This window comes from Stylophora pistillata, chromosome 4, assembly GCF_964205215.1.
Source record: "Stylophora pistillata chromosome 4, jaStyPist1.2, whole genome shotgun sequence".
In the NCBI taxonomy this organism is placed as follows: domain Eukaryota; kingdom Metazoa; phylum Cnidaria; class Anthozoa; order Scleractinia; family Pocilloporidae; genus Stylophora; species Stylophora pistillata.
In genome coordinates this window covers 12,592,070-12,608,229 of record NC_142522.1, presented here as the reverse complement: position 1 = coordinate 12,608,229, position 16,160 = coordinate 12,592,070, and the positions used below count along the sequence as shown (strand labels likewise).

General features: G+C 39.2%; 2 protein-coding genes across 5 annotated transcripts in view; one reads left to right on the top strand and one right to left on the bottom strand.

Moving 5' to 3' along the window:
- Positions 1-4,048, bottom strand: part of LOC111333906 (uncharacterized) — a 15,117-nt gene extending 11,069 nt beyond the window's left edge. For 3 of the 4 annotated variants that reach the window (XR_002695186.2, XR_015999643.1, XM_088755930.1), the window contains exons 1-3: positions 3,967-4,048; positions 3,211-3,318; positions 2,175-2,288 (exon numbers count right to left, since the gene is read on the bottom strand). Coding sequence is in view for 1 of the 4 variants with exons in the window: in XM_088755930.1 (XP_088612056.1) it covers positions 2,175-2,182 (8 nt within the window). In the remaining 3 variants the exon portion in view is untranslated. Of the gene's footprint in view, positions 1,904-2,174; positions 2,289-3,210; positions 3,319-3,966 lie in introns of all 4 variants that reach the window. The other variant, XR_002695185.2, reaches the window with a different exon arrangement.
- The window catches only part of LOC111333901 (uncharacterized), a 32,635-nt gene extending 16,782 nt beyond the window's left edge, over positions 1-15,853 (top strand). Inside the window, exons 5-20 of the mRNA XM_022939545.2 lie at positions 6,028-6,099; positions 6,601-6,672; positions 7,259-7,330; positions 7,795-7,866; positions 8,431-8,502; positions 8,828-8,899; positions 9,294-9,365; positions 9,512-9,583; positions 10,072-10,143; positions 10,477-10,548; positions 11,400-11,605; positions 12,227-12,490; positions 12,600-12,929; positions 13,458-13,565; positions 14,271-14,612; positions 14,860-15,853. Coding sequence (XP_022795280.2) covers positions 6,028-6,099; positions 6,601-6,672; positions 7,259-7,330; positions 7,795-7,866; positions 8,431-8,502; positions 8,828-8,899; positions 9,294-9,365; positions 9,512-9,583; positions 10,072-10,143; positions 10,477-10,548; positions 11,400-11,605; positions 12,227-12,490; positions 12,600-12,929; positions 13,458-13,565; positions 14,271-14,612; positions 14,860-14,915 — 2,026 coding nt within the window. The 3' untranslated portion in view covers positions 14,916-15,853. The remainder of the gene's footprint in view (positions 1-6,027; positions 6,100-6,600; positions 6,673-7,258; positions 7,331-7,794; positions 7,867-8,430; positions 8,503-8,827; positions 8,900-9,293; positions 9,366-9,511; positions 9,584-10,071; positions 10,144-10,476; positions 10,549-11,399; positions 11,606-12,226; positions 12,491-12,599; positions 12,930-13,457; positions 13,566-14,270; positions 14,613-14,859) is intronic.
- Positions 15,854-16,160: the final 307 nt, after the last annotated feature.

Below are 16,160 nucleotides of genomic sequence, written 5' to 3'. Positions count from 1 at the left end.
GAAACTTGAATTTCAAGGTAGATACCTAACAAGACTAACCACCATTTAGATGCATCTTTCTTGAAACAACAAGAAAGATCGCTACATGTTAGTCCCTTTTTAAACAGTTACAACAGAAAAGAGAACGCAAATACCTGCACCAAATACCGAGACGATGACTCATCGCGGAAAACAAGAACATTTTCCAACCTTTTCTCACAGCATAAGAAATATCAGTCTCAAAGTCTAACTTAAAGTAGAGGCAAAGGGTTGCATTTAAGACCATTTAATGAGTTTCAAGACTAAGGAAAGTACACATACTGCGGGACTTTTGAAAAGCCTTTAGCTGCCAATATTCCTGGGTCATCACTTTCGATTTCTTCCTACATAATGTCCACCACAGCTTGTGGTATATTTTGGAAGACGCTAAGGAGAAATTAAAATTAAATGTCCTATGTATTGAGAATAAAATGCAAAGAATACGCCTTTATCTGCTGTCGATTAACGGGTTGTATCCCTGAACATAGGCAATGTTGAAGTTTATGTAAATTCTGTTTGGAAACAGTTTCCGCTTCAGTTCTTTCACACGTCCTAAATTGTTCTTGGTCTGAATGGGCAAACAACACTAGTGGTAATATTAAATTAACTACATCGTTCGTTTACATCTGCTACAATGCTTCCGAAAATTCGGATTTGTCTTCCCATAAATTTCTTGAGGATCCCAAAGTTAAGAGTTTTCAGTTTTCATGCGATGATCCTTCAACAACTAGTCGCAGGTTTTTGTCCTTTAAATCTGCATTAGTAAATGGTCAGACATGACAAATAATTTTGTCTCGTCCGTCTCGTCCGTCTCGTCTCCATGTCTGAATGTAAATGTGGGGGATTTCAGGGAAACGTGATTGGCTGTCTTTAATTGCCGTGATTCGTGATTGTATAAAGTTAAAAGCCGTGAACTGTGAATGATATGCCAGTCGTGATGCGTGAAACAAAGATACTATTTTCTGTTATACGTCATTACTAAAAAGAAAACGCATATTTTACCGTGAAAAATTACTTGCCGAAAATATAAAATCTCTTGACCAAGCCTGTTCGGTCAAGATGGCCGAATTGGTCAGCGTTCTATTGTTTGGAATCTGTCAATTTGATACCAAAAGCACATCAGTATGACGGTTTGTAGCCAATGCCTCTCGGCCTACATCTCAAGCAAAAGAAAAAGACCCTGATTAAATTAACGAGAGAGCCCACAATACACCATGAATTTTGCTCAGAGGATTCTCTGGTGCAACAGTTGTCACTTTATCATCGCAATGTGGATGCACAAGCTCAGTTAAACCAACGCATTGGAGGCTTATTACATTTAGGACCAAATGTTATTATATTTAGGACTTTATTACATTTAGGACTTCAACAAACATCACTTCAGAACGGGAGAGCGCGCGGAATAGTCTACACACGACATCATTCGACTTCCGGTGTTAGCGTTGCCATTCAAAGTTCAGAGGATAGTAAAGCTGTTCGTGAAACCGAAAATTTGTGTTGGCGATCTTTAAAAAGCCGAGTTTAGGCTATTCAAGAAAAAACATTGCGTTTACGTCTCGTTGCAATGACTGCTAAGTCACTACTTCTGAAACACAACTGGGCGACATTCTCGACCCAGTTTCTTACTGGTAGTTTTGCTGCGCGCGCCATTATCAACTGAAGTTCCCGTCCTCTTGCTAAATCCATGCATCTAATATTTCATAATTTGGCTAGTTACTCGGTGTATTACTTTTAAAATGTAAATCGCTTCGCTCTAATAAAAGACAATAAATGAACTCAAATTCTAAGACAGATGTTGAACATTTTTAGGAAAATTCCTGACGGGTCCAACGTTTCCTCTTCGTAAGAGTGGTCCAGCTTCATAATCCCTCTCTTCCTCCCCTCCCTGAAAGAGGTGTCATTTATAGATCATCACTTACATAAAACCAAGCGAGATTCCCTCTTGATATCACGTGTCTGTTACAGTAATTTGAGTTCCGTCTTATTTCGATTAATACTTAGAAGGAATCAGAGTAGATTGCAATGTTTTCTTAAGAGTACGACATTAATCAACTCCAACCGTTTTTATCATTTATCAACTTTGTTCTCACGCAAATCGCACCAACTGGAAAACGAAAAACTTATGATGAGTTAGTCATTGCGCAAATATAGCTTACCGTTTCATGACAGAAGTCCCAATAGTACTGTTACAAGTCTTGACTGTAATTTTGTGATAACAATCCAACGGTTCGATTCTTGCAAAACAACGAATACTGAGACCGGAAGTTCCCCTTAAAACAGAAGTAAGTTGTTTCAGTTTTGCATGCTCAAATTCATCAACGACAAAAATAAGTTACGTTAAGCGGGCTTGAGGACAAGTATGACTATTGAATTTGCAGTCGAACAGATTCAGCGTAAGAGATAGATAACCGGCACATTTTATTGGCTACCTGATATGACTGACGCATTACAACCCGTTCAAACAACCTATAGTTATTAAATCAAGTGTTTTCAATGAGCAAAATTTAGTCCGTCTGTTTCAAATATTTCTGTGATTTTCCACATCTGATCAAAATTCTTTTTCTGTCTGCCAATCACTATACATTTCACTTCTCCTTAGAACTCTTCTTGAAGGTCACACCTTCCCTTCAATAATCTTTTGCATTATATGAGAACGATCCTTCGCAGTAAAGCACTATTTGAGCAATAGTGAAAATCAGACCTGAAAAAAAATTTCAGGCCTGTACGGGATTCGAACCACTGACCTCTGCGATACTAGTGCAGCGCTCTACCAATTGAGCTAACAAGCCAACTGGGAGCAGGCCATCAAATTAATTCGATATAAACCCGTCATGATTTATTGGTAGAGCGCTGCACTAGTATCGCAGAGGTCAGTGGTTCGAATCCCGTACAGGCCTGAAATTTTTTTCAGGTCTGATTTTCACTATTGCTCAAATAGTGCTTTACTGCGAAGGATCGTTCTCATATACGTCTCATAACCGCAGTTCACACATATGTTTCATATGTTTGTTGTTGTTTAATCTTTTGCATTGCTATCGCCATAGCTAGTTCGCTAGGTAATGGGCTAATCGCTCGGTGCACTGCTTTTACGTAATATACCAGAGAATAAACTCAAATAGATGGCCGATGCTGTACATTTCTAGGAAAATTCCCCAACGGGTCTAAGGTTTCCGCTTCATAAGAGTAGCTTACCGTTTCAAGACAGAGACCCCAATTTTACTGTAACAAGTCTTGACTGTAATTTTGTGATAAAAATCCAGCGGTTCTTGCAAAACAACGAATACTGAGACCGGATGTTCCCTGTAAAACAGAAGTAAACTGTTTCAGTTTCGCATGCTCAAACCCATCATCGGTAAAAAATTTAAAAAGTTACACGAACCATGAAAACCGAAATGCGTGTACATTAAATGGTGCCCGCTCAAAAGTAGTAGGGTATTAAATATCCACATTTCACCTTTCCCTCCGGCAATGAAAGGAAAGAAAATCAATTTTATTTTAGCTTTTGTGATGAACATTCGGAAAGTGTATTTTTCCCATCACGGTTGTAATTTTACTCGAGGTCAGAGGTGGATCGATAGCGTCTTCGTTAACTCAGATGATATCGGAATTTAATCTTCAGCCGGAGAAAGTTGCTTTATTGAAATCAACATGTTCAGTGTTGGTTAAATACGAGTTAATTAATTGAGTTTAGTCAGTGTTTTGTAGGTCTAAATGGAGTTATAAATGTTCGACCGACCTCGCCGTTTGTGAATTTCTTTCAATTTTTATCGCACAGTATCAGAATTTTCTTCTGACAAGTCGTTAATCACATCATTTAGAAGAAAATGAGGTTTGAAACAGTTTTAAAAACGAAGCTCGAAGCCAAAATGATTACTTTAGTCTTTTAACACTGAATAACAAATTAATGGAAGTGAGTCAGTTTTTTTTTTTTTTAAAGATAGTACTTACCAGACCTGTAGTGTTCAGTACCTTGCTTTGAAAATAAAATAAGTATCCTTTTCCGTCCTTTCAGTTTTTTCTAACATACGTCATACGTCAGTCTTATCGAGCGGCCAATAAAATGTGGTTGCCTATTTTTTATACGGTATCTGTTCGACTGTGAACTCTATAGTCATTCTCGTCCTCAAGCCCGCTGAACACAACTGCCCAACCTAAATAAGCGCCCATAGAAACGCTCCTCTGTTTAGGACCTTTAACTATTATATTATCAATAGGCTCTTAGAACATAGCTAGCAGAGCCGCGCAACCAAATTCAGTATACGTAAGCGTGCTCAAAATCCCGATAGTGCACGCTGACAGCGTGAACAAATCGCTTCGCCAGAATTTTTATTTTTTTCGCGCGAGCGGCCATAATGCTAGCGCAGGGAAAAATAATATATTTCGCGACACTAACAGATACAAACAGAGACTCGGCCAACTAGTCCCAAAACGGAGACAATTTTTCGACCTTTTCCCTTGGGCTAGAGTTTTTAAATGAGGCAGAAAAAAAGGAAAAACAACAGAAAAGGAGACTCGGCATCAGCCCCGTCACGATTCGCTTCAATTGATATTGTTGTCCCTTTTACGCGTCGGATTTGATGCACAATTGCACCGGCTATGTTCTAAAACAATTGGTTCATGCTTTCAGCTGTTATCGAGTTATGGAGCACATGGGAAGTTTGGAGAGCACTCAAGAAGCTAGAGTTGCCCTCGGCTATTGCCTCGGCCAACTCGTTTACGCTTCTTTCGTGCTCTCCAAACTTCCCGCGTGCTCCATAACTCGATAGTGCACGCTAAAGCATGAACCAATCGTTAATTAGCATGACTTGATCACGTGATCAACTTCGGTAAACACAAAAACAGTTCACTTATAAAGAATTTTGTCAGCACAAGCTGAAAGAGCATATTAAAATTAGGTAACCTCAGAATTTTCAGTCGTATAGCCGAAAAGTAGCGATTGCAACGGCCGCCGAAAGTTAGAAGCATTTGTATGAAGAAACAACCAAGTCAGTCACGCTGACATGGTTTTCCATAGAAATCCTTGAAATTTTGAAAATTTAAAAACTGTTTATTTCCTTAAGCATTACAAGGCTCAAGTCCCCTTTTAATTCAAACAGGCACTGAATTTGTTTAGACTACATTGAACTTCTATTCGCTGATGATGGTTATCAGCTGATTTTACGTGAGACTATAAGGGTTTAAGCATCAAAAACGGCAGCTTGAGGACAACTCCTTGGGTAAACTCCACGATTTTACCTTTCCAGGGCTAAACGCTTGGCTTGGGCTTACATTGGCAATGGGTCTTGCAAAAAAAAAAAAAAAAAAAAAACAATTTGAAAGCTTTGGTCACCAAAACTCCACTGTTTCCAAACACCATGTCAAGAGACAGCTACTTTCATATTCGGAGATATCTTCACTAGACGAGACAAACATATTGGAGTAGATGATTTCGTGATAAGTTTTCTTTGACCAAAACATCCATTTCCTTAGCTGGGGTTATGGTTGATTTAAGTGAAATCATTTTGGGACTACTGATAAACATCAAGTTTGCAATTAAAATATGGTTAAGATAAAAACAATGGTGTTTTGTTTAGTGCTAAGAAAAACTTTCTGTGTATACAGAACTTGATATTGTGAACAATTATTATGTTAACAAAATATCCACTTCAGTTTTGTTCCCCAATTCGAGGGTCGTTTGAGAAAAAAACCCATTTTATTGCCTTTCTGGATTTTTCATATTTTTTTCTGTTGGACACATGTAATAGTTTATTGCACCAAATTAAAGTGCAAAATCTCCTCTTTCTAAAATGTTTGTTTTGTAGGTCTGTGTCACATTAAAAAAAAATTGGCGACTGAAATGGTACTGTCATGTCACAAATTGAGTAAAAAAAATCGCATCCTCTCAGTCCCCACGAGGTTAAATGCCGTTGACCTCATCAGTTTCTGTCGGGTGAATTTGATCGTATCTAGGCTGTTGTAAAAGTGAAAGTAAATTGATCATGAATTACCTTTATTTTCACCATTGCAAAGGAATCTTGCCAAGAACAAGCTTAGTACCCTTCAGTATGCTGCGTTTGATGGACTGAGTCAACTGGATGCATTGTAAGTGAGCGTGCCGAGTCTTCATTCATGTCACCAGTGCTGTTATCTTTCTTACGTGTTCATAATGTGTTATACATTTGTTATCAGTTTATGAAGTAAGTTAACATGGTATGCGCATGAAAACGTGATGGTTAGAGGTAATGCTTAACTCAACACAGTTTTTACGAAGAATTTGATGATGTGGGAAAAAATGAATTTAGAAACTTGAGTTGAAAAAGAATTTTTCAGATTTGATAACCAATTTACAAAGTGTTCCTTCCAGGTTCTGAAATTCTGTTTTGAGCAATGAAAGAAAACAATTCTTTTGAGAATTTCAGGCTGTGACATGGCTTGGAAACGTGCCTCGACGATAACGATTGCTTTCAGTAAATATATTTCATAAATAGTATTTATGATTAATTATGGATGTGGAATGGAATTGATCCAGATAATATTACTGGTCACTTCCTTTTTCAATCAAAGTTTGTGAACAAAACCTGTATACTCTGTTTTTCTTTGAAGGGACCTTAATGCGAACTTGATCAATTCGATAGAGGACGGGGCATTTCTTGGTCTCCATCGTCTTAAGTCATTGTAAGTAAATTACTGACACAATCATTAATAAGAAAGCCATGTTCGAGAGTATCATGATGAATAATCGAAGAAATGTGTGTTTTAGACAAGTGAATTTCATGATAAATGAACGAGTTCTAGCAGCTAGTGGGGAGACATTTTTGGTCGGTCGGTCAGTAGGTCCGTCCGTTGATTACTGTAAACATCCGGGAGTTTCTTCGCCTAGAAGTATTGAACCGCGGAAAAATGAAATGACCATTGCGGGTTCAAATGGTTCCTCCTCAGTTATAACCAAAATGAGAGTGCTCTATCCGTATTAATTCAAATGTTACACTTCGAAGCGACTCCTCAGTGAGCAAATAACCTGTCTAAGTAGCTATTATTTTGGACAAAGTCATCTGGGAGGAGCCAGGGAGAAGAAAGCTGACGGGGGACTCCCTAGCCCCTTCACGACAGCAAGCTCTATGGGAAAGTAGGAAAATATTCCCTATTAAAGTTGTAGTTTAAATCCGAAAATAAAAATCTCAATGATAAGAATTTTGTCCACTTCTACTATGAAATATTTTAACATAATATTTGTGACTTTTAATGCCATATTCCTTTTAAGGTCCCTGAGCCAAAACCAGATTACAAAGATTGGGGCGTACCTCTTTGCTGATGTCTACTCTCTTACTTCGCTGTAAGCCATACAATCCAAACTTTACTATTCACTCACTTTCGGGTTTGACAAGATTGAGAGTCACCTCCTAGCGGCGATAAAACGTTTTTAAAAAATAGTAAGACTAAGAGCGAATTTCAAGAATTTGAAGTGTCTCTTAATCCTTTACGCGCTAAACATTGATATGTATATTACCCATACTGTTCTCGTTACATATTTCCTCTGGTACTGACAAGGAGAATTCGTTGACAAACAGGAGCTTCCCAAATTGCTTCCTAAATTTGTTGCGGACTCACGAGGCGCACAACGTTTTTACCACTGTGAAGACGAATATCGTTGTCGATAAGAATACAAACCACGCTGAACCATTGTCAACTTGTTGATCGATATGACTTGTTTTCTGAACTGAATCGAAGAGACAAAATGATGCTTTTTTTTATCATAACCTGATTACTTATTTCTTGATTCATTCCTCAATCTTCCAGATACCTTTTTCGAAATCAGATTTCAGTCATCGAAAATGGTGCCTTTTCACGACTGCTGTATCTCAAAACTCTGTAAGTACTCTGGGTTTGTGGTTAAGAGTCGAGAATGAAACTACCTAAACAGCCTCATATGTTCTTTGAATTTCAGAAAATGGTCGAAACCCTAACATCAGTATGCATATTCTCCATACTGTTCTCTATATATTTTTCTAAGTTGCTGACGAGGAGAATTTGTTTAACAACTGAAGAGCCTCTTAAACTTTCGCTCCGACGAACGGCTAACGCTCGAAACGTCAGCTTTTCTAATCGTTACGGTGGCCAATTTACCATTTCAACTTTGTTGATATATCCAAATTATAAGAGCCTCTTTAGTTGGTGACCATATCATTTGTCAGTTGCGGCCAGTTGTTTGGGTGATATTGTAATTATAAGGAGAGATTAGATGCTAGTCACTATCAGGGGTCTTGGGATTAAGGCTTTGTTTTCAAGTCTAATTTAGTACCTTTGACATCGATCAACGAATAGCTCCAAAGAGACGCTGATAATTAAGCTGACACTTTCTTTTTCAATCATTTATAGTTGGTACTAAGCTATCACAGTGTTAAGACACCGCGACTTTCTTTTTAATTTCCATAGATCACTTTTTGACAACAAGATTTCTGCTATTCGTCAGAAAACTATTGCTGGACTTGAGAACCTCGAGGAACTGTAAGTCGCCAGTAACTAATGATGTGTTAGATGATGTGAAAAAACTTCTCTCTAAAACGGAAACTTTTCAAACCAAACTGCTTCTATACTGATAAGGGACCGAACTTAAGAAAGGTAGATAAAGGAGGAAAATTCTCAAGGTTGCTTGATTTGTTCTGTCAATTTTTTATTAAGTGATCTTTTCGGCAGAATCTCATTCAATATTGTTTTTTGTGCAATTTCTCCTCGTATTAATTTTTTCGGTTTCAATTTTTTGTACCTCAGCGCCAGTGTTGCCTCAGTTACCAGCTTTCTCTAACCCATATTACCATAATTTCTTCTCTAGCTATCTGCAACGAAACCGAATTACCGATATTGAACCTTGGTCCTTCTCAGCCACCAAGAAATTGCGATTATTGTAAGTACTCAGTTTAATTTAACTTCAAGCGCATTTCGATTGAGTGTTGTAAAATTAAAACCAGAGCTATCACAACAATCGATTGTCTTTAGGACCCAATGAAAAATCGGAGTAAAAACAGCCAAACTGCCTAAAGCGCGGGAAAACACGGGTGACCCTGTCGAGATTGGCTTTAGTTTTGTATCTGATTGGTTGAGAGAGCGCGGCGAGTTTTCTGAACCAATCACAGAACGAAGTAAAGCACGAGCAATGCAGTCTTAGATTACTTTCGACATTCAATTGAAAATTCCTCCTCAGGGTTTGATTAAAAAAAGGGTTCTGCATGTAGAGTTTTAAAAACTTAGTAATATATTGACACTCTCCAAGTGAGGTGGAATGAATTTTTGTTTTTCAGGATTCTGTATTCCAATCTTCTCTCATTTATTCCCGACAACATGTTTGAGGATCTGAGATATCTGACTGTCCTGTAAGAACAATTGCTTGTTTTCACTTAACGTTTTTGTTGTCTTTTGTGACCATCTTATGAATCGTAAACATTTTATACCGATCTTGCATGAAGTCAGTGAAACAGTCAGTTTGATCTAAGGTTGCTGTTGCCTTTTTCTCCCGCAGCCATCTTGGTATCAACACAATCTCCTACGTCGCAGACGAAGCATTCCGCCATCTCGGACGCCTAAGCGTGTTGTAAGTTCAGTGGGCAACTCAATTAGGGGCTGTTGATGTTTTTTTTATGGTTTTGTATTTGTATGTCTCTGTTTTCTTTTCCTTTGTATCTATTTTAACCTCATTTACGGTGTAACAAACTCCCCATGATAAATTTTCTCAAATTAAAAACAAAAACCCGTAGGTAAGATATTAGTTAAGTTATTGTGCCAATGAAAGATTTTCGCCATTAGTCACATCCGCTAATTTTTGTGACGGTGTAAGGGGTGTCTTCTGCAGATAAAAAGGACATCGAATCGGCCTCTTCAACCTTCTTCTTTTCCGAAAATTGGCGGGTAAATATGCATTATCACAAAATGAGAGAGAAATGAACCCAGAATAAGAATAAAGTGGAATTATATTTAAAAGTGGACCTCCATTTTTCTGATGGAATTAAAAACGCTGCTTTCTTTTGGACGAGGGAAGACGTTATATTCGGTTAGTTGCTAACAGCATTTTTATCGTTCCAGAAATCTCGATTCAAATCGTCTCACTCTGCTTAACCCAAAGACGTTTTACGGCCTTTCAAATCTCAAAGATATGTAAGTATACTTGGTAACCTCCCTTCATACTCTATTTACTCTCTTTTTTTAGTACTTCATTTATATTGATTTTTTAATTAGCTTAGAGGTAGTAAATAAAAAGAGAATTTAAGGCACACATTCATGTCCTATAATTCACTGTGACTTAACCTTCCCCATCCACTTTGCACACCCCTCTTGATCTCGTCGCGCAGTCCTACGTTTCAAAAAAAGTAAAGCTTGCGTTGGAAGTTACACAACCTCAACCCGCCTCTAACGATTTCTTTAAAGTCATCGTTGCCCTAGTTTCCTTTTCTTTACGAGATATCCTTGTTTTCCTTAATTTGCGCTTAGACATCTTTACTTCAACAACATTTCGTATGCCGGAAAAGGAACATTCGATCATTTCAAGAGAATAACAAGATTGTAAGTATGAGTATTCAAATCATAAAAATTGTCTTACAGACTGACGAATGAAACCATTGACTTAAATGTCTTTATATCTGCTTAGAATGCCTGTCTCGAGAAGGACCGTGGAATCAGAAAATACTTCAATCTTATTATCCAACTGCACAATGCAGAGTACAAATAACGCGCGAATCGAGTACAAATATCACGCGATATTTGTACTCCAGAGAACCGTAAACACTAAATATCCGCGAAATTCGCCCGCACTGAAATAACAATTTGGCGTATTGGATTATAAATCTCTTATTAAACGTTTTCTTGTTTAGTATCGCTCAGTGTTTTATACGTTGTTTTTATTTTGACTCGCCCTACGTGCTCATCAAAATACGGCACAACTCGTAAAAATACGCAGCAATACTACTCAGCAAAACGTTTAATAACATACTCTAGTTTGAGCACTCTGGCATGGCTTAGACGATACCACAAAGGTTGGGTCGTTTGGGGTGACCGTCTCGGTTCTCCCCCATCCTAGCATTAGCACTGCACTGATGAGGCCCAGAAGGCCGAAACAGTACTGTCTGCAGTTAGTTATATATATATATATATATATATTTAGTATCATTCATATCCCTTCCGGCCCACTGATTTTTAGCTTTGGAATCCAAGAGCGGGCTTCGTTCCAAGAAAAGCGCAAAGAGCCCCAAATATTTGCGCTTTCTCCATGATTGTTTAAACAGACATAAACTGGTCATCTTCACTATTCCCTATTTCCTGTGTGCATCTCGATCCTACACTAGCTAGAGTTAATCCACCCATATGACAGGCCAGTCTTATCATCGATGATAACCAAGTTCTGTTTTACCCATTAGTTTATGGGATGTCCCGGAGGCCTACCGTGTGTCTCTGAAACCTAATGCGGTTAAATCGAGAGGGAGTGGGCTCCATTGTGATTGCAACGCACGTTGGTTGAAGGCCTGGTTACTTGAAAGAAAATTAGCCGACATCACATGTGCCAGTCCCGCCCACTTGACAGGGGTCACGGTAACAAAACTGAGGGATAGGGACTTCGTATGCGGTGAGTACCCATGACTAAGTCCTGAACAGAGACTATCTATCATGCACGTAACACGCAGGTATTTCAGTTGAAACGTATATCGAAATTTGGAACGAGTCTTTCTCGGAAAGAACTATCTGTGTCGCGATCTTATCTTCGACGATGGAAAAAAAGGCTGCCGTTTGCTCCATCTCAGTAAACAATAGTACGTAACTTCTTAAGTGCCAAGCAATTAAATCAATCATCAATGGAGCCACGTGGCTCACCTGGGAGAAGCCCATTCCGGTTTCCATCTCATGATGTGACCTGGGGTAATACCATTTCCTTTACATAGGATGTTGGCCCATCGCAGGTTACTCCCCTCCCCTCCCCTCCCACCCTCCCTCCATTTTAAAAACCTAGTAGGGGACTTAGAGTCCTATTGTTTCTACACCTACCCTATGGTAGATCTCTAAATAAAAATAAATAAATAAAAAATTTGTTAGTTTTTCCTGACAGTTTTCCGTTACTCATTTGTTCTCCTGGAGAGAGGCACAGCGAGTCAAGTGTCTTGCCCTATTATATGATAATATGTGACCCGGCCAACTAAATACCATGCTGAAAATAAAGTAATTTGCATGAGTTCCATGAAATATTTTGCAGGTGCTCTCGAAGTTGTAGTGTACCCGAAGCAAGTCCTCGCCATTCTCGGACAAAATGTTGAACTACGTTGCCATACAAGTATAGGCGCCACATATCAGTGGAATTTGAAAGGTGTTAAACTGGAAGCTGATCAGTATCGCGTGCCTAACCCCCTTGGTCTGCTGACGATCTACGGTTTGGCCGAGGAGGACTTGGGAGAGTATGTCTGCGTTGCTCAGAACGAGGCTGGAATTGTAGCCAGTCATGCGATGGTTACCAGTGGAGGTAATAAAGAATAACATGGTGTGATTGTCTTAACATCTTGATAATGATGCTTTTATTTGCCACATTCTCCTTCTGGTCTAAGATAACAATACTTTGACCTATTTTACAGTTCGTCCCCAGTTTACCGTATACCCCTTAGCAGTTGACGCCACGGAGCCGTTAAAACCAGTGGTGCTGAAATGCCGAGCGAAGGGAACACCAACTCCTGAAATCAAGTGGTACAAGGAAAGTCTGTTGATTGTGGGTAGCCCTGAGGAGTCACGCTTACAAATTACTATGGAGGGCTCCCTAGTGTTCATGGGAAAGAGGTTTCACATCACGAAGGAGGGGTCTCTTATAATATTTGATCCTCGTGTGGAGGACGAGGGGACATACACGTGTTCAGCAGAGAACGACTTGGGGAAAATATCGTATGACGTCAGCCTTTACGTTGAAACAAGTAAGTGTTTATTACATTTATAATATTGGGCCCGCCCGCCCGGGAGTCCGGTGATATCCAATTCGACTATATTCATTTCCAACTCCCGGCAAACTGATACCGGATATTTTCCACCCCCCGAGATCTCGGAACCGGATATCTCAACCTTCCCACAACCTCCAACTTTTTCGCACACATGGGTCCCTAATTTCGTATCTTTGAACTTAAAGTCGTGTTCTCTCGCTCAGGGACAACTTCGTTATCTAACTTCTAACTTCTCTGGTTATTTGGGGGCTAGAAATAAAGATTCACATGCAGTTTTACACTACCCTGGCTCCATAAGAAATAAGTGTTACTTGTGAGGCGTAAAACTGAGCAAAATTCCGTCAAGTTAACTTTCTCAAACCAGTTTACAACTTTATGTATTCAAAATGCTGACCACTCTAATTAATCTTAAAGAATTCAAATATTTTTCTGGACTGAGATATACAGTTGAAGTGGACCTTAGAGAAATAATTTAGAACTAAAGGTTCACACGTTTCCTTGCAGATAGTAAGTGTGCTCGTGGTTGCAGAGGTGGCGGAGTTTGTACAGCAGTGAAGTATGACTGTATATGTACCCAAGGATCTCACAAGGAAGGACACCAATGTATACAAGGTAGGCACCTGCCAACAACTTTAGTTCATGGGTAATGAAACAGTTAACGGATGTAAAAAGCTTATGAGCGTTATCAAACTGACACCATACCGATGGGTGTGGTTACTAAAGAGCAGACTGGTAGACTCCATCACTAGCCGCTGTTAGGGAAAGGAGCTGAAGTTCCTCCTGGCAGGAATAAGGACCAGACTTTGAAAGCCAAGGAAGCCGAGCCTAGAATGTCGGAAGTGTTTGAGAAATTCTCTTATATTCCAGAGTAGCTCTAAAAAGGTCCTCTTAATGAGATCTTCTTTTTGTACACAATCAAAATGAATGTTTTGGTAAATTTTATCACTTGACTTGGCTAGCCTGAGGACGAACTCGTGAGGGGTGTGTAGGGACGTAGCTACGCTTCTTCGAAGCGGGAGAGGTCAAAGTTATGAATTTTTGTGCCCTTTCTCAAACCGCTTATCTACCTTGTGTGTCAGCGGGCTCGCAGTTAGAAAGACCTGTCCAGCAATTTTGTCATGTAGATTCTTTGCATTCGTGAGTTTTCGCAAACCGGCCTTCAATCCTAGCAACTTCAGCATTTCCCTTTATGAACATTTATCGTCCATATGTAATTGATGTACGACTTTAAAATGAGTCAGGAGATGTTTCTACGAACATTTTAATTGGTACTGATGTGAACAACTGTAAACTGTTCTATCCCATCTACACGAACAGATAAAAAGATCACGAATAAAAAAACAGTCGAAACAGGTTCCGGTTCGGGATCAGGACCTGGTTCGGGGGATGCGGAATCAGAAGTTGGATCAGGATCGGGTGACGTGTCACCTACGAAACCAACTTCTCACAAAACAGACGGGCCGGGAATTGATCAGGAGACTGGAAGCGGAAGTGGGGAAGGTCAAAGGCCCTCTTCAGCCTCCAAAGGACCTGGGGTAGATCAAGAGGAATCTGGTGACCTTACATCGTCGACACCCTCGTCTGAGGCCGGTAGCGGAAGTGGTAATGGAAATGCGGGAGGAGAAACTGAGGACGGAAGTTTGGAGACTAGGGTCCCAGGTAGCTTTAGGTCTAAAGATTGATATTTTGATACCAGACAATCAATTCAGAAAATTGGAAGACAAGGCATAAAGGACACTATACGAAGTTAAAATTACAATACTTATATAAATATGAAAACCATTCTGCCACTTAACTTTCCCCCTGTGCTCTGTAAGTTTGAACTTCTCGTGAATTTTTTTTTTTCTGATAACGCCAGGTGCTCTAAACTCTTTTGGTTTTTTTTTTTTTTTTTTTTTTTTTTCAGTGAAGGAGAGATCCCGGGCGAAGCCAGTGAATCCTTTAGAAGCCCCACCATCGTGAGAACATTCAGAATGTCTTCTTTTTTTGCAGCGGTTACGTTCAAGACTAACAAAGCCAGTTGTGGTGTTGAGATAAACCCAACGCCATAAAAAACCATTTTAAAAACCTGTCGCTAGTTTTATCAACTAAATAGATGCACCTTTAGAATTGTTGCCGATACGTCTATGATTAGTGTGTGATGCTAATGAATTAATTACAATGTGTTCACCAATATGGATACAATGATACTCATGGGAGCATGGACAGGATTCTCCATGTTCAGAGGAATTAGAGGTTCTACAATAACACCGTACAGGAACCGGTAGCATGCCTTGTGTTGTACTCTTCAACTGTCACTTCTCTTTTTGAAAAAGGGATAGGGGGTCATAAGCACTCTACAACCCTCCTAAGATACAACCTTGTACACTAGGCCCTTTAACTCCCAAGATCTGATAGCTAATTCTCCACTCTAGCTGCTACACATTTCTTTGTAAATTAGTTATGAGAATTTGGTGTTAGATCAAGATAACATGTACCCAATACATTTAGGTGTTCTCATTACCTGTTTGCTGGATAGTGCATGGATTTTGTAAGGAGAAATTACATATAAATCACCTCTGGGAATAAAAGGGTTTACACAGCACTAGATGAGCTGTGAATATCCTTAATTTGCACAACTTAGTAAATTTCTCTCCCGTTTCGTGTATCCATGTATCCGCATGATTATGAAACTGTTGAATACAAAGTCACCCAATGCATTTTTCCCAGACATGATACACAAGATGAACAATCATTCTGATCATTTGCTGCTAAAAACAAGAAAACTTCAAAGAATGAAATTGTTGATAACTTAAATTCTTCTCTCCTCTACCGCTGCATTGTCTAATTAAGTTTTAGAACAAGAACTTGGAAGTAAGACAATTAGTGCTTAAATTAATAAAGGATTTTTTTTTCTGTAATGGGGATCAACAAAGTCATCATGTTCTGGTATGACGTAAGAAGAAATGGTGCGATTGTGCTATGGTTTGGGAATTTTCCTAATCCTCATGTTTGTGGGAATTTCACAAAATCAAGAAGCCTCTGTGAGGCAATGCCCCCTGTAATGAGAACTATTCCAGCATCATTCACATTTGTAAGCTTGCAAGAGCTTAACCTGTCCAAAGACCACCCCCTTCTCTCGCTGTATCCAATCACAGGGTACATAAGGCAAATTGTACAAAACTGATTGGAGTGACAAAGTGTTCTGCATGAAAAATCAGTCAGTCT